At 38.2% G+C, this 21930-nt stretch overlaps 2 protein-coding genes across 5 annotated transcripts; one reads left to right on the plus strand and one right to left on the minus strand.

Annotated features, from left to right (window-relative positions):
• Positions 1 to 26: 26 nt before the first annotated feature.
• plcd1a (phospholipase C, delta 1a) lies at positions 27 to 9546 on the minus strand. Of its 3 annotated transcripts, none has more exons than XM_055150855.1 (15): positions 9508 to 9546; positions 6401 to 6559; positions 4137 to 4365; positions 3881 to 4010; positions 3351 to 3579; positions 3074 to 3275; positions 2774 to 2918; positions 2547 to 2699; positions 1789 to 1938; positions 1549 to 1705; positions 1363 to 1479; positions 1093 to 1271; positions 891 to 1026; positions 678 to 827; positions 27 to 605 (listed from the first exon to the last, which is right to left on the minus strand). In XM_055150855.1, the coding sequence occupies exons 1-15, from the start codon at positions 9539 to 9541 to the stop codon at positions 517 to 519; spliced, it is 2259 nt and encodes a 752-aa protein (XP_055006830.1). In that variant the 5' UTR covers positions 9542 to 9546; the 3' UTR covers positions 27 to 516. The 3 variants fall into 3 exon arrangements, with proteins under 3 accessions (XP_055006830.1, XP_020781262.1, XP_020781261.1); XM_020925603.2 differs by lacking the exon at positions 9508 to 9546 and adding an exon at positions 8445 to 8664; XM_020925602.2 differs by lacking the exon at positions 9508 to 9546 and adding an exon at positions 7793 to 7990.
• Positions 8697 to 19907, plus strand: dlec1 (DLEC1 cilia and flagella associated protein). 2 transcript variants are annotated; one of them, XM_055150852.1, is made up of 40 exons: positions 8697 to 8935; positions 10194 to 10339; positions 10454 to 10571; positions 10640 to 10771; positions 10866 to 11025; positions 11145 to 11264; positions 11335 to 11510; positions 11605 to 11795; positions 11984 to 12062; positions 12143 to 12230; positions 12300 to 12473; positions 12574 to 12710; positions 12865 to 12957; positions 13044 to 13134; positions 13215 to 13377; positions 13529 to 13721; positions 13861 to 13928; positions 14006 to 14159; positions 14242 to 14338; positions 14423 to 14553; positions 14636 to 14797; positions 14869 to 14999; positions 15117 to 15267; positions 15362 to 15478; positions 15617 to 15738; positions 15814 to 15996; positions 16078 to 16145; positions 16217 to 16368; positions 16442 to 16557; positions 17070 to 17140; positions 17205 to 17401; positions 17538 to 17702; positions 17770 to 17883; positions 17958 to 18052; positions 18140 to 18218; positions 18598 to 18792; positions 18867 to 19028; positions 19108 to 19258; positions 19331 to 19448; positions 19532 to 19907. In XM_055150852.1, exons 3-40 carry the CDS (start codon positions 10479 to 10481, stop codon positions 19641 to 19643), a joined length of 5001 nt encoding a protein of 1666 aa, XP_055006827.1. In that variant the 5' UTR covers positions 8697 to 8935; positions 10194 to 10339; positions 10454 to 10478; the 3' UTR covers positions 19644 to 19907. The 2 variants fall into 2 exon arrangements, with proteins under 2 accessions (XP_055006827.1, XP_055006828.1); XM_055150853.1 differs by lacking the exons at positions 19108 to 19258; positions 19331 to 19448; positions 19532 to 19907 and having other exon boundaries at positions 18726 to 18792; positions 18867 to 19003.
• Positions 19908 to 21930: the final 2023 nt, after the last annotated feature.

Here is a 21930-nt window from a genome sequence, read left to right on the forward strand (position 1 = left end):
AAAATAATAATAAAAAAAAAATCACGTTTGATCTTTGATAAACTTTGATTTTATTGCAAGCTAGTGCAAGTAGCTTAATAATGTACTGTAGTTGTGTTAACAGCTTAATGCCTCTAAAATACTTGATATTTTATGTATAGAGATCTTCATATTGTTAATAAACATCAGAAAAATTTAAAAATCACACAACTCATTCGCCAGACAATTATAACACAGTATAAAATTCTATTTACAAATATTATTTTTAAACACACAATCAGTCAATTTCCACTGGTAGAAAGAATTGGTAGCTTGTTAAACTACACCATAAAGAGAAACATTAAAAGTATTCATTTACCAAGTTCATCCTCTGTTTCTAATTCTGAGAAGTTAATACAAATGTAATGCATTGTAACGTATTGTTCTGGTGAACTGTTAAAGCATTATGTAGCACATAGCTACTTCATGTGTACTGGGATCAGATTTCTAATAGGCTAATAGGCTGTTGCTGGTAAGAGTTCATAGTACCTAAGCTTTCTAAGCATCAATAAGCATAATATGAACAAAGAGTCCAGCTGAGCCGATGACATCACCCCTCTTTGTGAGCAATGGGACATGACGGTATCCTGAAAAAGAGGAAAGGATCTTTAGCATTGTCAGCAAATTTCCAGAACAAACATAGTTCAAAAGTGTCTGACCATTTTGCACACTGGAGAGGGGGAGACAGTATTGCGCCACCAGATCATTTTGGGAAGCTGCATCATGATCTTCTACGACAAACCGTACCATGGCCAGCTCTGGGACGTTAATGTCGAACACAAATTTTTCATTCCACACTGGGTTGAATCCTGTAGAGTACACAGTTACTTTTAGCTGTTTTTGAGTATAAAATGTTTTAGACAGATACAAACCATTATTTTCAATGTAATGCGTCTCTCTGCTAGCATTGTCGGCCGGGACACCATAGATTTCCACTCTCACCAGAGGATCAACAATAGAGCTCTGTTTATCCTTGTTGATTTTTGGCAGCTGCTGGCCTGAAATCACCTGATGGATATTTGTCAATTAAATACAAGCCTTATAAATTTAATTCATTTATTCATCTGTGCCCACCATGATATGAAATGTTTTCCTCTTCAGCCAAGGCCCGTTTGTGAGTGTGTTGGGGTCAAATTGTGAAGACAAATCTCTCTGAAATTCAGGTTTCAACACATAGCCACAGAAACCATTTGGCAGAAACCGTCCTTGGTTTATATGCATCTCCTTAGAGGGGGTCTGGAAATTTAATGCAACTAAAATGGAAAACAATATTAAAAGTTACTCTGTTTCTCTGAACAATAATAATACTATCTGTGGTCTCTGAGGTCATGCATGAGAACATACCAATCTGGCAGCCCACGTTCCACATGGGCACAGGGTTGTAGTTGGAAGAATCAGTTCTTGACCCAGCAGGGTAAATCCTGCTTAATTTATCCATATTGTGATGCATAAAAGCTGTTCCTGAAAAAAAAATACTTGTTTATAGGATGTATGTATTTTATAAAATGAAATATTTTTTATTCTCTTTACCTGAGTTCTGGGCCAAACTAAAAGCTTTGCTCTCTTTGAATGAGGACATCTCATAAAAAGCCTGATTGTACTTGGCATGTTCAAAGCTATTAAAATGAACACTCTTGCAGTAAATGACAATGTCAGACAGCTCCTTGGCCAGTTTCATTTTGGATTTCTGTCAGTAAGTTATGTACAATAACTGTAAAACATGCAGTGTATAACTTATACATGTACTTTAAAGAATTGTGATGGTCAGACCTTTGACTTGGCCTTCTGTCCATTGTCTTTGACTTCTGCAGCCTCGTCTTCCTCAGACACAGTGTCCTCGTCCACGGTGCAGTTACTGATGAAGGCTGTGTCCAGTTTGTTCAGGCGCTTGCCTTTGATCAGGAACCTGCCCTTCAGCTCCTGCACACACAAGACTCAACATGTCCAAAAGAATCTGACAGTGGGATCAAGTCTAACGCACAGTGGAGAGTGTTGTTGAGCAGGGCCATATTGTGTCAGTGGATGGTCACTCCCTTTCAGTAGTCATCACAGAACAGAAACTCTTGTGTAATTCAAAGCTATAATTTTCTGAGGCAGACAACGCCATGCCCATCCCCACTGTGGGCTGTGCAAAGAGACCAAACCATGCTGCCAAATATGCTTCAAGAGGGCAGTGCCCACAGTATTCGGGGTAGTACTTGTTTCCCAGCTGGTTTGCTGAGTTCATAGTTTACATTCTTATCGGTGAGTCATCTTCAGATCTATGGAGATTAAAGTTCACCTCCCAGTAAAATAAACTTCATGTTACTGTTCTTTAATCTACACACGCAAATGCTACTCTTATTGTTTAAGAGTCTTTTGCTATTAACCTTTGGACATTGTAATCAAATCACTGTCCAGTTCCAGGCAAAGAAAATAAACAGGAAATGGATTCAACATGTGGAATGAATATTAAAGGCATGGCCTTTGGTTCCTTGTTTGACCCCACTGGTGGATGGGGTTCATTTGTATTTCAGACACACATTTACCTTGGGTGAAGGGAAGTTAGTGGGCATTCTGTCTCCCAGAGGCTTTGTGATCAGTGCGTCCCCCAGGATAGAGATCATGTGGTAGGCCATGAGCTTCTGCTGCTCCACGGTGCAATGGTTCTCCAAAGAGAGGATGACGGGGTATTCTGAGGTCTGAACATGAATACAATAGTCACATGAGGAACAGCTCTGTGATAGCACCCACACACTATAAACCCACGTCTTACTTTGAAGGCGTACTCTTTGATGGCTTTTATCACATCTCTGAAGAGCACTTTGGACGTGAGTGTGTAGCCGTGGTAAATGACTGGCTCTCCATTTGCCCCATCCCAACAGTCCAGCTCCACACAGCGGCAACTCTTCATTAGGGCTCTGCCACAGACAAAAATCTTTCTTATTAGTCTGTTGTTACCATGACATTGTTACTTTCCTCATATATGTTCAACTTCCTTTTTATATAAACAAAGAAAAAAACTGCAAATACTACAGTATAGTAACAGTTTACTTTATAATATACTGAACCATACTTGATATAGGCCTCAATGCTGCTGGGCCCTTTGAGTTGATCCTCCATCAGGTACGTGTTATGAGATGAGGAGATGTAGTAATGGTTGAGGGGCTGGTTCATGTCCTGGTAAATTCCTTTATGTTTGTGGTTAAGAATAGAGCCCTCCTCGTGCTGCATGTACATCAAAAAGCCATCTTTAGTCATGTGGTTCCTCTCCTTCGCTAATGGACAAAACAGACACATAAAATACAATACCGTTATGATACATATACTGCACACTGAGAGAAGATGCTTACCTGTGTCATCCATCTCATATTTATCTATGAGTTTCACAGCATCATGAATAGTTGCCTGCTCCCTTTGTTCATTCAGGAGGAAGTGCAGCAGGTCTCTGGCACTAATTTGATCATCTGTCCTGGCATATTTCTTATAAATCACATCAATTTCCTCCCGATGTGTCAGTAAGTCATAAAAGTGCTTGATCTCTGTGTCTTCCAGAGTACCAGAATTGGATGTGTCACATCTCTAAATACACAATACAAAACAGATATATTAGATTGAAATGGATTACCACACAGATTGGTCAGAAATTATGAGAATTGAAAAGCAAAGGAAATCTATTCATTATGAAACAGTTAATGGTTAGAAAGTCAGCGACAAATAAACACGTTCTCAACTATAATTTGGATTTGATCACAGCTCTTGTAACTATGTTATTTTTATCATATTGCTCTGCTCCATCTTAAATACATTGTCAACATTGTGCCCATATATAATAGATGCTTTATGTTTAGACAATTAACTATGTCATTGTCAATATACACACCTTAAATAGATCTGCTGCGTAAGTGTCATCCACTTCCACATTAATCTGTCTCAGAAAGTGCTTCACCTCTTTAAGCGTCATTTTGTTGTCTTTGTTCTTGTCAGCTTTTCGCATGCAATTAATAAGCCAGCTGGAATTTGTATGTAAGGATTTCCGCCGTAGCACCAACCCACAGACAGACAACCATTCACTCCCATTGAATAACAATGTCAACAGTGCATGTTATCCGATACTCGGAGGTCTTTGTAAAGGATACTGTTCATTCTTCTCTTGCCGACTGAGGTTGTACATGTTGCTAATGACTTTCTCCAGACCATTCACCCACTTTTTGGCCTGCTCTGGATCCTCTGCCATCAGGTCCAGGTTTTTCTTTTTGCCCTTGAAGATGATGGAGAAGCATCTGTCCTCTACACTGGGGTCTGTGTGCTTGTTTAAGCCTTCAGACTGCCGGCCCCTTCTCAGCGAATCAATGTCATCAAGTGAGACTGCACAGAACATATTAACATATTATATATTAACATAGAATGATTTGTATTCAGTATAATTAACGTAACGTAATAGCACTCCAATGGGACACTATTTAAGGTGAGGGGCCCCAAACCTTCTTTTCTCCACGGAGATATTATTTTGCCTAGATAAGATAGATAGATAATACCATACTGTGGTGGAACATTTGAGGGAAAGCAATAACCTTTTCTTAAGACAAGCAGGTGATGGAACCCACACCAGAAAACATTACAGTGCAAGATGAGTTCTATAATAGAAAAGATACTGATAAGAGAGTTTGTGCATGCATTATAGTGTTGTTCATGTTTTTCCGAAGTACAACTAATTTCTAGCTATGGGGCACAAGAACCCATTTATTAGTGGTTATCAACAGGAAGCATACTGTGTCTGTGGGAAGGTCCTGTCTGTAGACTTTACCCACAAGATACAAATTCATGTCCTTTGTTAACATAGCTGCTTTATTGTAATAAATATTGAATGAAACAAACAAGCATTTACTATCTATTTGTAGAGTTTAATATGTATATCATAGATGTCATTATACTTCACGGCACAAAAACGCAAAACACTTTACATTTTACACACCAGAGAAGACAACACTGTTTTACCAGTAGTTCATATCCTTTAGTTAGCCTGTGTATTTTCTTTAGCAAACACAAATCAGTATATGTTATGTTAACCATACATTAGTTGGTCTTTTTCTACAACAGCATAATGTACAGGGAGCCATGCACAATCACGCATGACATAATCTGTGTCAAAGGCCTCTGTGTTTGACAATAAAGGCTCTGGGCTTAGCTGACAGGACATATGTTGTTACAGACACAGCTTTTCTGCCCTTGACTTAGAATTTACCAAAAGGCAACTATTGTTATAAAACGTACAATAACTTTTCCAGGAGGACAGTCCAACTGCTTGTCTACACAGAAATATTATACCTTTATCTAGAATGTTTCACAATATGGCATTACATTTATTTATCTATATACTTATCTTTACAGAGACAAACAGGTGAGGCAATCAGATCAAGTTACAGGAGCAGTAATACATCTGTAAATGAAGTGATGTCCAAGATGAGTTTGTTCCATGCTGTGGAACATTTCAGGCAAAGTACTGTAGCGTGAATACCATGAATGTCATAGTAAAAAGTAGAATGGTGTATCTGATAATCTAGAGAAAACCTGAACATGCCTCGAAAGCACTCACTCTGTTTATTTGCACAGCATGATGACTACTGAAGGTGTGAACTTGGAGTTGTTTCAAACAGTGCTTTGTCATCTGTATCAAGTAAAAAGCCTCAAATTAAACTGAGCAGATTAAGCATTTTCTTCTTCAAAATACCCTACATCTATAATTAACTCAAGTAGGAATAAAATGCTTTTAGCAAAGTATTTATTTTAACACTGAAAAGGTAAACTTGAAAAATGTATTTGTAACACTTGTGCTTTAGAAAATGCTAATTTCCACTAGAAAAACTGATTTTCACATGTCAGACAATTTGCAATGCCAATCTGTGTACAACCAATTGTTTTGATTGGGTGAGCCACGAGATTTAGTCACATTTTTTTCTGGTTTCAAACCAATTGTGTGTAATGCAATTAACATTTACTGCAACTGAATCAAGAGACCCATCTTTACCATCTCATTAAGTTCTGTGCATAGTTGAGACCCATAATCACACAAACCTACACTATGTATTCTTATCAAATGTAGTGAGGACAATGGGAAACAGAGGTGTCTAGACACAGTTGTAAGGTCAAACCTTATCATGCCATGTTGCACTGGAGCCATGATGCATGATTAGAGCATATGAACAGCATATAATAAAATAGGTTATAATCACACTGCGATAATAGGTATGGTCTTCTATGGACCATACATAGTCAAAATTTTCACAAAAGGAGCATACAAACACCCACCCAGGCTTTACTCCTGGCATGTAAGAGAGAATGAACCTCCAGCAAACTGTATGTTGTTGTTGGGAGAGAAATAACAATTACTGAAGATACTCACATGTTTTGTTTTTTCTGATTTTTTTATGGGAGGCATGCCACAATGTTCTGCAGTCTTCATTGAGTTTGTAAAAGCGGTTCTTTTGCCATGAGCTAGAACGAATCTTCACAAGATTCCCCCCAGAAAGCAGGAACTGTAGATCTGGATCTCCCTCCAAGCCTGAACAAAAACAAAGTGTTGTGATAATACAGTGATGTCAAGTGATGTCAAATTGCAAGCACTGTAAACATGGAGATTACAGGATTATAGGACGAGGTGTACAAATCATCTGAAAAAAATATTTTAAAAGCCATAATAAATCAATGATCATAAAAAGTAAATGTCCGTGCAGTCACTACATTTACAGCACAGGTCTATAGCCAGTCATGGGAAGAATACTTTGAAAATGTATTTAGTTACAGAATACTGAATACTTGCTTTAAAATGTACTTTGTAACATATTCTGATACATGGTTAAATCACAGTACAGTACTGTTTTCTTTAACATCAAGTTGCATTTAAATTATAAGATGCAACATAGGATTTTAAAAGCTTTATGTTTGTTTCACTGTGTGTTATGCGTTTCCCAAATAATTAGAGAAGGAAAACACATGCTATGAGAGCAATGTTTGTTTTTGTTGATTTTAGAAAGTAACTGTATTCTGAATTTCACCAAACGAAAAGGTAAATGTACCGGAATACAGGTACTCAAAATTAGTTCAGAATACGTATTCTCGGTACATTCAGTTACTTCCCTACACTGCCTATTGCCTACAGCTGCTTCTCACTGGAAATTTTGTTTGGGAATGTGGGCAGAACCACGGCATTACAGACATTTTTTCTCAAATCCAGATCCTGAAGTATTTGAGTTCCACCTCTGCTGCTACCCATGTTTAGTAAATTTTTGTTAGTCATATGGTGTTTTGCAATCTAGTAGGCCTAATATGTTGTATTTGTTGTGTTATATGTATGTAACAGAAAACTGAAACTCAAAAAGGACATCATCGCAAATATGTTCCACATGGTGGGTGAGTCATGATTTGAAGACTGTTCACGAGAATCACATGGTCTTCTTTTCCTTCTTAAAATGTTTCAGATGCAGAACGATCTTAGCCCATGGGCCAGTGCAGCCTATGCACAAGTCTACATGCATGCAGCTTAAGTGGAAGGTTTTATGAATGTATACACGATTTTAATAAATAGTGTTTCCAGTTCAAAGTTTTGAAACATCAGGATAGACCTTTTAGGCAATCAGGAAGTCTCTTACGCGTTAAAGCTGAATACTGTGAAAGTTATTCTTTCAGGTTGATAAAAGGTGCTCTTCTGAGCAGTACTCCTGCCTGCGTCGTGTATCTACGTGCTGACAAACTCGCCAGAGCTCGTCCCGTACCCTCGATCCCCTGAGGGACTTACCGAGCAGTCTCCCATTCTCCTGCGCTACTTTTCGCACATGTTCCTGGAAAGCTTTTTCTTCTGAATGGCTCCTTTTCGGGCAATTTCGCAAACAAGACATTTGTCTTTAAAACAGTGAAAACATTCAGCCAGATTTAACGGTGGAGTGCTGTGTAAGATAGCGGATAACGCACAGTCCCTCTCAGAGGGCGGACCTGAATATCGCGTTGTAAAGTTGTGCAGCTGTGCGCAGCGCACACTCTGGAGGAGTCTACCTGTATTTCACCCATAGACTGATTTCACCTCATTTGCTCTACTCGTGTGCGTGCTGCCACATCAACCACAAGTGGTATGAGAGAGCACCCCTGTGCAGAGTGTGCTCTGCATCTGTTATGTGTTATGTTACATCTTATTGCAGCCTATTTTTTTCAATTTCACATTTAATTTGTGACATTCTCAAGCCTTAGGCCTGAAGTAGAAATGCAATAACTGTAATTTAAATTGTTATCTGGTTCATCATAGACTACTGGATCATGTCATGCAGCAGTAGGCTACAATTAAAAATAATATTACAGTTTGGGTTAATGACAAATCCTCGACTGAAGGCTTATAGAATCAATTTCCAATGCCTAGTTTCTAAACGTTCTGTTACGCCCTAGGCTACATAACTTACTTTGTTTTGTTGCAGTCCCATTTTTCGCCATCCTGATTTCCTTTAGTAGCAGCTTATGATGTCCTTGATAATAAATCTGAAAAAATATAGATTTCCGCTGCTCTAAGTGTAGTGGAGACTAATATGATTCGCACAGACTGCCTGGATCATACAAGTTCACTAGCTTTTAATGCGCCCTCAGCGCACACCCACTGCTCCACTCCACCGGTCTGACAAGTATGCCAGTGTCTGTGTTGTCATGGGTTCATTCAGCTCACGCCACTGAGTAGCCTACACCTTTGGAAGGAATTTGTCTTCAAATAGAAATATCCTGATCTGGGGGAATCGGTGGAAGCTCTGTGCCATAACATAGACAAGTGAAACTAATCTCAGCATGCTTCATGCAACAGAACAGGATGACCTAATGTAAGAATGTAGTGCAGTGGCATGCAGCCTGATGAAAATCCCTGTGATGATGGAGACACCCAAAACTCCTAAAATGTCATGTCGGGGTAAGTCCTGTGAAATGTCTGTTTAGACAGTCCCATCTTTGTTTGCATTCATTATCATCAGGGCCATTTGTTCATTGGTCAGGGACAATAGGCATTGGCTGATCAGACTTTTTAGTGCAGAAGCAGTGAAGCCCACAATTTTACACTTTTACCCTGGCTCTTGTCTCACTGGAAATTGCCATATGATCACTCAGAATTAGGCCTAAGTTTTATTTTTAAAACCCCCAAAACACATTATCAGAACTAGTTTTGCCTATTATAATGGCTTGATAATGGTAAGAAGTTCAGAGCAGGGCATGAAGTGCGTGTAAGCCACTTCCAGTGCTTATGTTAGAGCGCATGTGTGGTGCCTCGTGACCCCCTGTTATCTGCTTTAACGGCCAGTGTTCTGTATAAAATAAACGGAGACCTTTCTGTTCGCGCGGTCCTGCAACTATCAGTTTGCCTCTCTCATCTGTCTCTCGTTTAGTACGCTACATATGCTATTTCCTGTGAAAAGAATATCTAACAAAAAAAAAAAAAAAAAAAAAGCAAACGTAAGCTTCGCATGTCAAAGAAAAGTAATAGCTTACAAGAGTCAAAGAGCCTGTGTCCTGTGGGAGTCATGGGTGGGAGACATTAGATTTTGACTACGTCGGGTGGGGAGGGGCGGGCAGATAATGTTTGGGCTACTTTGAACAAGTTTGGGCAGATTTTGTTTTCACACCGATCAACGCGATACGCAATGGTAGGCTATAGGGTAGGCTACTGCAAGAACTCTGGCAAACGTAGCGGACGTCCATTCATTTCTCATACCTGGTCGGAGCGCACCTTCATAAGACTGGTCAGGAGCGAAAGTCCCATACGGTTCCTCGCGTTATTGATAAAATTAATTTTTATGCGTGAAAACGCAGTTCTACGTTTACCAAAGGTTTCACATAACATGTTTTCTCAATCCAATGTTTTTATTTATTTATTTATTTAAATATTACATTTCCTTTTATTCTGTGATAGGTAAATGAAAATGCGGTTCTACATTTAACATGTTTTCTCAATCCTGGCAATGTTTTTAAAAGCCCAACAATGGATTACATACGTTTGTTCAAATATTAAATGATTTCTGTGACAAAACTCAGGTGTGCGGTTTTTTCCTGAAGAGGGTGGGTTTTCGAACGTGATTGGGCGGAAATCACTAAACCCAATCTGGCAACACGGGTGGGAGTGTCGACTGAAGACAGGAGCCATGGAACTATAATAAATACTTTTATTTTTATTTTAGTTAGTTTTATTACACTTCTAGTACTGGAGTCCAGACTTTACCTGCTCCATAACTCAACTGCGCCTGCGTCGTGCACCCCTCCCTGCTGGTTGCTATGGTAACCAAAGTACGCACACGCGGCTACTTTCTACAGCAACTGGACTAAAGTGAGTGATACACCGATGTGTATTTTCCATTTCTATTAATTTATGTATCAAATATGTAAATTACTTTTGCTACCCAAAACTGTTGAACCTGAACTGCTGTACGTTGCATGTAAGGTACAAAACAACGCTATGCTAGGTGATGCAGTCTGTGGAGATGGACGCAGAAGCCAGAACGGAGCCCGTTTCCTGTTCAGAGGCGACAGCAGACAGACACTTGCCTGAAAAGTCTCAGGTACACATAACATGCTTTACATGTAGATTAACTAAAGGCAGTAGACCATAAAGCTGTCATTTCCACAGGATATTTCTCATGTTTTGGAAACCCTTTTCAAAGACACTTACAGCAAAAAAGGAGACACTCCGAATAACCTCATCAAGACAAAAAGTGGCAAAAACAGCTATCATGACAGACACATTGAAGAGCTTCAACAGGTAGGGTTATTGCAGTATAGAGGGTAGAATGAACAGGTTTGTTACTAATATTACTGTATAAATGTCACAAATACTGATTTGGGTTGTTTTACAGGCTTATGCAGCATATAATGAAAGTATGCAGGCAGTAGATATTCTGGAGAGTCATATTATTCAGGCCCGAGCTAGGGCTGCAGAGATTGAAGGCAAAGAGTATGAGAAAATGAAGGAAAACTTCTTAGATTGCTTTAATGACAGAAAAAGTCTTATCACAGGTAAATAAATAAATAAATAAATAAAAATACATCTTACTTGTACCAAAAGCTTTGTGCACATTAATTATATGTGTAAATTATATTTTATTCATTGTTATTTATTCTTTTTATATGCCCAGTACAATCAGTATTTCCACAATGTGTTGACAAAGACCTTCTTGAAATGAACAAGCTTATCTCTCCATGGGACTACTTAAGTGTTCTGAAGCCTAAACCATTACTAGAGGCTCCAGGAAAGGGTAAGTGAGGGGCATTTTAAAGGAGTGCAGATATGTGTAATACATATTAACTAATGCTCTTTGTTGCCAGTCAAACCAGATCCAACAAAACCAACAGTCTCCTACTCTAGCCACATTTCTCGGGAGCCACAAGATGATGGTTACACATTCATTCCTTGTTCTATTAACACTCCACATAATTCAGACAGCATTACAGTTGATCCAAGTTCAGATGAAGCTAAAAATAAGAAGACAATGTCTCGTGAGGTGAGCAGTCACAAGACACATTTTTATTACCCATACAGAGTGTCTAGTACCAATATACTGTATATGACACTGAATTTGACCTTTGTTGTTGTAGACGACAAAAATGACCAAACCTAAACCAAAATGGAAGGGTGGGCCAAGTGCCACAGAGCGGACTGAGGGACAGGACACTATTCGAAAAATTAAAGATCGGCAAAACTTTCTACGCAATCCACGGTTCCTTCCTCCAAATGCTCAGATGTCACAAATGCAGACCGGGTTTGAACAAAAAGGGACAAGCAAAAGGTTCTAATTTATACTGATCCATCTTTAAGTAGTTCAACTATTATTCCGAATTTTACGGTATTTAATAACAATGTAATATTTAATCAGTATAAATATACACAGCCTGCATGTTTTTGTACGTGACCAGTGACCACAAATACCTTGGGATGGAGTGAGCTCAGGTTGTAATTGTGCCTTTTCATTTGCAGTGATGATCGTCTTCAGGTCTTCCAGGCGAACCCCCCAGTACTATTTTTTGTTGAATACACAGTTGGACAAGTATATGAGGTATTTTATAAATATATGAATACTCACATATGGAAAAATACCTTATAACTAAAATGCTATCCCTATCATTTTTATACCAGGCAACACTAGAGTTGAAAAACATGAACTCTGCAAGCCGCCATGTTCGTGTCATTCCTCCAACCACTCCATATTTTTCTATTGGCCTTGGTGAGCTTTGGAACTCACCTTTCAGTAAAATGTGAACATAATTTGATGGATATAGTAATTTTCTTACAGGGAGATTCCCAGGTGAAGGTGGCATTGTGGCTCCAGGCATGAGCTGTAAGTACACCATTCGCTTTGCTCCAGACTCGCTGGCAGATTTTCAGGATTTCATTGTTGTGGAATCTCAGGCTGAAGATCTCCTTGTGGTCCCAATTGAGGCGCGGCGCCCCCCTCCAGTCTTAACTTGCAAGTAACCTTTTTATGAATCTCATTGCTTATAATTTAATATAAAGTTGGAAATTACAAATGTTTTTCTTCATTTTGTTTTGGGACACACCATATGTAGTGTCAAGAGTTCTGGATTGTGGATATTGTCTGGTTGGAGGTGTTAAGTTTGTGGAGTTTTTATGTCAAAATGTTGGTCTAAGTCCTGGAACCTTCTGCGTAATTCCTAAACACCAGTGGCCAGCCTCTAATCTCAGGGTGAGGTCACTCAATTTAATTTCCAATCGATATTAGTGAAAACATCAATATATTTTGGGTAATTTGGGGGCCGGATGTCTCAAAGTACATGTCATAGTTAAAATAATTAATTCTTTGTATTATTTTGTGTTAATGCATTTATGCATTCATCTAGTCTGTGTCCAAAACTCTGTTTACTGAGCAACCACCCTTTGCAGTCAACCCATCACTCTTTTCTCTTCAACCCGGAGAAACCACTGTAGTCGAGGTGTGTAACTATGTTAAACACAGATGGACATTGTGAAGTTAGATGTTCTCCAGCTATGATTTTTGGATGTTTGTTTTTTGCTCAAGGTTGTTTTCTTTCCGACCACTGTTGAAAGAACCTGTCAAGTCTTCACTATCGTGTGTGATAACTGCCAGGTGAAAGACATTTGTGTACAAGGTCAGTACTACATACAGTATTAGTCTTAACAGTTATATTATCATTTGTCTTTTCACAAACTAAGATTTAGTTCTCTTCAGGGGAAGGCCAGTTGATTGCCCTGGAACTGATTTCCGTATCTGGAGACAGGGACATTCCCTCTGCAGGAAAGCTGCATGACCTCACAGCTGAGCACTTTGTGCAATTTGGTCCATGTAATCCGAACTCCCTACAACAGAAGAAGATTGTTGTCAGAAACAATGTGTGAGGGATATATGATAGCACATTTGAAAATGTATTTCTGAAATCATTCTTTGCTTACCACAAAACTGAGCATGTTACAATTTGAAGTATACTATAGTGGAACACATCAGGACATAGAACCTCTGATCTAATTTTCTCTCTTGGACTGCAGCCACCTGGAGCTGCCTTTTCATTGGCAGATGGTGAAGCCCAACCTGCAGCCCCTCCCATCAGGAGAAGACACTGAGGCCTCGCATGGAGAGTTTCTCCAGGACACAGATGATACTTTCCATGTTAGTCCTGAATCTGGGCTGTTGGGCCCATGCCAGGACCATGTGTTTTTGGTCACATTCTGGCCTAGAGAGGTACGGTGCACCCTGCTACAGTAAAGACTCTTGCTACAGTTTTATCTCTTAAAATATCAAATTCATTTATATAATTTCTATAGTATAGTTCAGCAACATTATTAATAATATATTTAATAGCCATACTTTTACTTTACAGCTGAAAGATTATCACAGTGTTTGCCATTTGGTCCTCATGGATATTCCACAGCTGCAATCAGACTCAAGGTAATGTTTTTATTATAAGAAGGCTGACTCCAAACACTTTGTATATTAAGAAAAACATTTGTGCTTATAAAATCCAGCATCCAACCTGTGCCCAATGAATCCAGTGATGTCACTGGGATGGAGATCGAGGTCAAAGGGTCAACTGAGCCTTACCAAGTCCTGTTTGAGCCCTATGGTATTATCATACCAGGGGAGCTTCTTATCTGTACCACAACTCACAAACAATTCAAGGTTTTTCATTATGCAATATTTATGGTTGTATTTTTACTTGTATTGTATTTAATATAAAATCTCTATTTTTGTTATTTCTTAGATGTGGAATCACAGCAAAACTTCAATCTCCTTTCAATGGGAGAGAATGAACAGTAGCTTTCACATCATGGAAGTACAGCCACCTAGTGGTCACATTGGTTAGTGACATCATGCTTAATATATTACCTATTATGGTATAATGATTATTAAATGAATATAATTTGATTATGTATTATTTGCAGTGGAAAATGAGTGCTTTGATTTAAATTTAATTGTGACTGGAGGGAAACCAGAAAAGGTGGTGACTAGTCTAATCTGCCACATTAAGCACCACTACGAACCAATCTCTCTACCAGTGGAAGTTTCCTTTAAGGTATGTTAGTTAAATATATTTTTGCTTTGCGAGTACTATAAATGTTCACAACCCTTTGTTTTATTCCTGATTTTTTGGGAAGGGTCCCACTGTTACCATCTCTGTGCCGAGTATTGACTTTGGGCTTGTGCGACTCGGGGAGCAGAGCCAAACCTCTTTACTTCTTTTGAACACCTCACAGCTGGAGGCCTCCTGGGCTCTAGGAGAGACGCCATTACATCAGAAAGAGCCCCGTGAGACTCAGGTAGCTAACACTATACATTTCAGAGTACATATTCAATTTTACATACATTATAAAGGGACGTGTGTGCTTAGATTTCAGTTGAGCCAAACAGAGGTATCCTTCCCCCATTAAGCTCTGGAGTTGTGGATGTAGTGTTTAGACCATTCTTCTGCCAGCAACTTCAAACTGAACTGGAGCTGAATGTGGAGAATGGAACTGGATGGTAAAGATTTTCATATTATAAGTACAGTATTTATGTAGTACCATTAGATATAACATTTAACAGTCAAAGGCTAATTACTTAGTAGTAGTGTAATATTTTATTGTATGTCTCTGCTAGCCACCTGTCAGTACAAGCCAGTGTGCAGTCCCCACAACTGTGCCTGCTAAACTGTGAGCTGATCCTCTCTGAACTTTACATGGGAGTTACTACAGAGGCAACTGTGACACTTTTCAACCAGACACTGCTAGATTCAAATTTCAAGTGGAGGGTATATGTTGTTTTTCTCATGTTAAATAAACAAAAGCAAAATACACATTGAAGTAAGTAGAAAAACACTGAAAATGTATTTTTTTGTATATTAGCCCCAACTGCAAGGAAAACAAGCATCATTATGTGAGGCCACATTTGTGCCAATGTGTGGTACTCTGGGGCCTAATGCCAGGATGAATATAACAATTAAATTCACCCCACACACAGATGTAAGTGCAAAACATCACCCTGTCAGTGCAAAACATCACTGTGTATAGTGTAATACATATGATATAAAATGGTGAGTGAGCAGTGGTACATGCACAGCTTATACTAGATGGTGAGTTTTGCTTTCATGTTTCTTTCAGCATGAACTAACTGAGGTTACAGCTCTTTGTGATATTGAGGACATGAAATCACCGCTTACTCTGAGACTGAAAGCTGCCAGGGCAAAGACTCTTGCTGTGTCTTATTCTCTGGATCCTACCAGGTAAAACTAATCAAATTCATAACAATACAGTATTCTATGTGCATACTAGTACTTTATAAACACATTTCATTGTAGTTTCCCATCTGACTGGAGTTCCTCAAAACTTGTACTTAACTTTGGTGATGACATTATTTTGAAGAGAGCTGTTAGTAGACGGTTTAAAATAACCAATGAAACGGCAATTTCAGCCCCTTTCTCCATTGCCCCTGAGTTTTTCAGTGGTAAAACCACTGACTCAGATTGCCTATCACAGAAAAGGTAATGCAGCTATTAGACTTGTTTGAATAATGGATTTATTACACAGAAATTGTAATTTATAATCGACAATTTTAATGACAGTTCAGCTCATGCAATGAGGCCACTTCATCCTGCCCAGGCCAAAAAAGTAGAAGAAAAAACATACATGGGTAATTATTGTGAATGTAGCGTTTAAATTTTTAACAAAACAGATAGTGATTATTTTAATGCTTTTGGACAGATTTTGTCAGCAGTCTGCTTGCCAGTGGAAAAGGAGCTGCATTTTTTGTCATGCCTGATAATGGGATGTTGGGAGCATTTCAGACACAGACCGTGGATGTGACTGCCTACACTGATATGTGGGGAGATTACACAGATAACCTCATATGCAAAGTACATTTTTCGGTTTCAAAAAGATTCACTTTGGTGAAAGCACATTCATGGAATTAACTGTAATTGTCCACAGGTAGGAGATCTTGAGCCCACACTTATTCCTATGCAGATGGCAGTGAAAGGATGTCCACTGTATTTCCAGATGACCGGTCCACGTGTAGATAATCAAAATGATGGTCCAATAATAAGGTTTGAGTTTGATTACTCATACTATTTTACTTCTTTTATTTTCTTTGACCTTGGTAAACAGATGCAGACCACACAATAGTAGACCAGTAACACTCTATTAGAATAGAAATTTCCAATATAATCTAGTAGTTTAACCCATCCAGCCCTCACATAGTTACTGCCAAAGCTGCTTAAACAAAACCAGGTAGTACTTATAATTAGGGATTTTTATTAAGATACTTTAGAAAAAAAGAGGCTGACAGAATTGCAGATTATGAAACTTTTACCTATCTGCCTCTGGTGCAGTCATTACTGTCATATTGGGAGAGATTTAAAATGTTGTACTTTATGCTGTCTGCACTGAAGTGGAGAAAAAGATGTAGTTTATGTAGTTCCCTCTGCTTTTATAGCTACTGCAACGAAGAGTTTGTGTCACCACTCTTTATATTTTTACTTTTGACAATATTTTGGTTATTGTTCTGTACCTTATAATTGCATCCCTGTTTCCATGTGTTATAATTATTTTTTTTTAGGTTTGGCACCCATGTATCTGGTGGTGACACAGTTTCCCGTTCTCTTCACATTAACAATCCCACCACTTTTGGTAAGCACGACCCATTTTTAGCATCCAAATAGAAACTTCATGAATCATTTTTATGTGTTAACAGATATTCGCTTGGATTGGAAAACTTATAACATAGATAAGAATGATGATAAGCTGGTGGATCTTGTGGTCACATATGGAGAAGCCTTTCCTGTTAAAGATATAGACGGCAATGTGGTGTCTATCGGACCAAGAGCCTGTGACAGGGATCAAGCATCAGACTGTGTGCTAACAGCAACCTCATCCCTCCAAAGCCTGATAGTGAGTGCTTTAAACCACCACACAGAAACAACACGCTGACACTGTGTAATTTCATCATGGCGCTCCTATGGGGATTTCCAATGGTGTCATAAAACAATCAAATAAATTTCACTTATCTATGCGCTTCTTTTACCAGACTTCTATTGCAGAGGAGGAAGAATGTCTAGCTGAGGAGGACTCTGAGAGCACGCTGGCCTGTTCACATCCGTATCATGCAGAGAAGAATCTAATTTCAGTTCGAATTAGGCCTCATGTTGGGAATCTATCTGACTACCCATACTGCATCACTCCCCAACAAGTAGTATGTTAATGTAATTTAGATATGTACAAAGTATTCTTGATATTGCGTAACTCTTTTTTGTTTTTAGGTTATACCAGCAAAAGGAAGCAGGACAATTTGTGTATCTTTCACCCCACTCACGGGCTCTTCTGAATCTAAATGTGTGGGCAAGGCACTGGGTTTTATAAGTCTAGACTCTAAGGTAATCTACACAAACTACTTAAATTGTGATGAAAAACATGTAACCAAATCCTTTCGTCACTTTGTATGTTTAAGACAGCGATATGTGTGCCAGGTAAAGTTGGTCGTGTCCACGGTTTGGACTTGGAGCCTGTCAGAATGTATCTACAGGCAGTCGTTAAACCTGCCAAGTAAGTATTTACACAATTCAAATCAGACGAGGTTTCTCCAAAAGAGCTCGAAGGTGGTCTCATTGAAATCTTCTCTCATTGCTGCAGGCTGGTGGTACAGATGGATGAAGATGAGGAGTTTCGTGTCTCAGCCAGTGATTTAGTGAAACAAGAATCTAACACAGAGGTGGTTCTTATTCATATTGTTCATATTGTTGTGATTTTGTGGCATGAGAGCTTGTCCCATCCCAAATGCAGCTTGTATTTTTTATAGATAACGATTACATTTTTACTGTCTCACCCAGCCCCAATTTGAATACATTGATTAGTTAAATATTGAAGATGTATATAATTTTAAATTATTTTTAGGATTACATTTTGGCAGTTAAAAGTCATGTATTTTTGTTATCAGCGTACTTTATATAGGGGGTAACCAGAGTGTGAGTGAAAACCCCAAGTGTACATGAGTCCAAGAAAGTTGGGAAAAGCCGCCCTAACAAACTGGATAAAATGAGGTATTGATCGTAGGAGGCACAATCCAACTCCAGTTTCTCTTTCGTTAAAAGCAAACACGTGAATTTGACATAAGCAAGAGCTTCAGGCTACACAACACCTTAGAGACGCCTCTGCAATTTACGCTGAAGACACAGCCTCCGTTTTTAGTCCTCACGTCTCAACCCAAAACCCGCTCTAGTCCCTCCAGCAACCCCTCCACTGGTGACGGCAGCTATGTGATGTTACAACCACAACGAAGTATGAAGGTAAAATAAGGAAAGGGGGGCAATGCAATAAATATCTTGATTCTTGATTACATTTTTTTTTATTATTGTTTAAGGTGAAGGTTGCGTTCCACTGCTCTTTTGCCCTCATGGACTTTGTGGATTTAACAGATGATGAAATGCCAGAGTTTGTAAAAATAATCAAGAATTCAAAAGGAGAAAGGAGCTTGAGGTTTCACCAAACACTAAATATTCACTACATCAATGGTAGCACACAGGTGAGAAATCTATGCTTATTTGTTGATTTTAATTAGTTAATTCAGAATGTACAGTAATCCCTTTTTGTATGCACTATAGACTGTGCCTCTTTTGGCCTACTTGGATATTGCTTCTCTAAGCTTGTCAAATGATAGTCTTGACTTTGGATTCTGTGATGTGGGCACAACACAAACGAAGGAAGTGAAATTGTTCAACGTTGGAGCTAAGACCTTTTGGAACTCAGTTATAAGTAATTTTGTCTTACACTTAAGTTTTTGCCTGCTTTGTGAATGTGTTTGTATTGATTTAAATGTGTACACAGAGTCTGACAAAGAGGACTCGCACATCTTTTGTGTAACACCTGATTTCGGAGTCCTAAAATCCAAAGACCTTAACTCTTCACGGCTCTGCCAATGTCTGCAAGTCAGCTTCACACCTAGGTATACCACTGTATTCATATGCTATGCTTTGTTTCCACACATTTTTACAATAATTTAATGTAATATATTTTTTGTGTATTTAGTGAGGACAGAGACTACAAAGCTGTGGCTGTTATCCGCTCTCCTTTTGTGAAGACACCTCTCTTTATCCATTTGCATGGCACTGGGTCCTTTAATAGGCCAGATCAGCTATGAACTACTCAAACTCACTGTGTGCATATGACATGTTTTTATGTTTATGTATTGTTACTTGGTTTGGGTAAGATGGTACCATGCTTGCGGTAAACATTTAGCTTTACATCAGTCAAATGGCAGTTTGTGGAAAAAGTTGAGAAGAAAAATGCAAAAAAGCAGGAAGTAATGGAATATCTATACCTATGTCATCAATATGCAAGGAATGCATTTTTTCTAGCAGTTAAGTTAAACCTTAATTTAATAAAATAAAAGTGTTGTCATTTATTTTACATTTCATATATTATCAAATCACAACTGTTGTGTATTTTAGACAAGTTTCATTCCTTGTTTGCTACTTATGTCACATCAGTCACATCTATTGCCCATGCAGGAAGTAAAATTATAGACTTGGCCAGATTTTTAGTAAAATGTTAACTAATGTTTTAGTGAAATTAGTAATCTAACCAGTCATATGCACTTTAAGAGGTGGACCATATTCAAGTTAGAATTACACAAAAGCAGCTTGTACAAGAGCTTGAGATCTTGTTAAGTACAAAGGACTAGATAGGTTTATGTGCTCTTTCAGTTTGACACGTGAAGGTATGGAGTCTGAATGGGAGCTTATGTTAACATTAACCAGAAGCAAAATGCATAAACATTTTTTGCTTCATCTCATGAATTTGTAGCATTTGGGTAGAACACCTGTCTTCCCAGGCTTGTATTGATTTATGGTGGGGCTATAGCTGGCATAGCTCACAGAGGAAGAGAATTTTCTGTAAACCCTTTTTAAGAAAGCCAACCAAAAGCATAAAGTATGCCCACATTTGCTTTCACTTATATGTTGCTTCTCAGGAATGAGACAGGCTGGGACATCCCTACACTGCTTTTCACTCCAGGGTCCATGGTGTCCTGTAGTCTACACTAAGAACTCATCTTCTTATCAGTGACTCTCATGGTTTTAATATTAACCAGTTTTATTTACATTATTGTTTTTGAGTTTGATTCATGCATGAATCAAAGAACTTTATACTGGCATTTTCATAGTGTGTCTTTAGTGTTACCCAAGATACACTATGAAAATGACAGTTGCATTTAGAGACAAAAAAGCATTCCTCATATTTTTTGCATGGCTTCAAACCTCTTTGCTAAGCAGTAATGTAATTTACAATTAGGCATTCCACTATACTGTAAATTCAGCTACTTCCATGCTTCCATGATGCAGCAATAATATTTTGAAGAATTTTAAAGCAGGCCATTGTCCCTGATGAGAATTGTGAAGAGTAAATGTACATTTTAACATTCCAGATGAATTTTGACTGAATTTTGATGATCTTTACTTCGTCACCAGACTCACTACAATACTCCCCCATCTCAGTCTCATGTGTAATAATAGACATTTTACATTTAATTGTTTTGGTAACAGTAGCTAGCTGCTCACTGCTCAGCATAGTTCAGCAGTACAGACACCTAAGTACACTTATATCCACAGAGAGATGCAAATGCACAATTGATATTCACCCCACTCAGGCAAGTTGTGCACAGAGCAAGGTACAATATATCTGATAAGTGTCTGAAACCAACGCTTAAGGTGTTTCAAGGGCCAAAGGTTGATGGTCCACTTTAAAATGGGCATAACTTTACACCAGCCTACTTCTTTTTTATTCTATCTAGATGATTCAGACTCTGCGGTATTTCATATCAGCATAAGATGTCCCAATACTAAGTAGGTAGAGGTATCATGAATAATACAATAGGCTACATAGAGTCATCACAAATCATGTGTGGTGTGGCAATGCAGTGCTGAATTTAAATCACCTATAGGGCTGCATGAAACAAGAATACAACCAATTTGAATAAAATAAGACGATAAGATAAGAAAAGAAAGATGGCAAGGGTTACATTTACTGATTTCCAGGACATTTACAAAGCACAAATTCTTCAAATGCCACTGGCATTTTAAAACAGTCCTTCTAACTATATTGGACTGGCCTATTCAGTTATTTTTTCCTGTTGTGTGCGGTCTGTGTATGTGGACCTGGCTGCAGCTGCAAACCAAATTGCCTTAAAACACTCCACCTTGTGGCTAATATCTTTAGTTTGCGACATGTTTTTAAATTATACAACATATATTATTCATAAGATATATATATATATATATATATGTATATATATATACATATATATATATACACACACACACACACACACACACACACACATATATATATATATATATATATATATATATATATATATATATATATATATATATATATATATATATATATATATATATATATATATATAT

This window comes from Boleophthalmus pectinirostris, unplaced genomic scaffold (genome assembly GCF_026225935.1).
Source record: "Boleophthalmus pectinirostris isolate CB_2022bp ecotype Guang Dong unplaced genomic scaffold, ASM2622593v1 HiC_scaffold_15, whole genome shotgun sequence".
Lineage (NCBI taxonomy): Eukaryota > Metazoa > Chordata > Actinopteri > Gobiiformes > Gobiidae > Boleophthalmus > Boleophthalmus pectinirostris.

Coding starts and splice junctions, on each gene's coding strand:
- plcd1a (XM_020925602.2), bottom strand. CDS start 7,892: ATGTCTTGTTTGCGAAATTGCCCGAAAAGGAGCCATTCAGAAGAAAAA. Junction 6,560..7,792: donor GGAGAATGGGAGACTGCTCG/GTAAGTCCCTCA, acceptor GTTTTTGTTCAG/GCTTGGAGGGAGATCCAGAT. Junction 606..677: donor CCTCTCCAGTGTGCAAAATG/GTCAGACACTTT, acceptor CCTCTTTTTCAG/GATACCGTCATGTCCCATTG.
- dlec1 (XM_055150852.1), top strand. CDS start 10,479: ATGCAGTCTGTGGAGATGGACGCAGAAGCCAGAACGGAGCCCGTTTCC. Junction 11,511..11,604: donor AGAAGACAATGTCTCGTGAG/GTGAGCAGTCAC, acceptor TTGTTGTTGTAG/ACGACAAAAATGACCAAACC. Junction 15,739..15,813: donor TATTCTCTGGATCCTACCAG/GTAAAACTAATC, acceptor ATTTCATTGTAG/TTTCCCATCTGACTGGAGTT.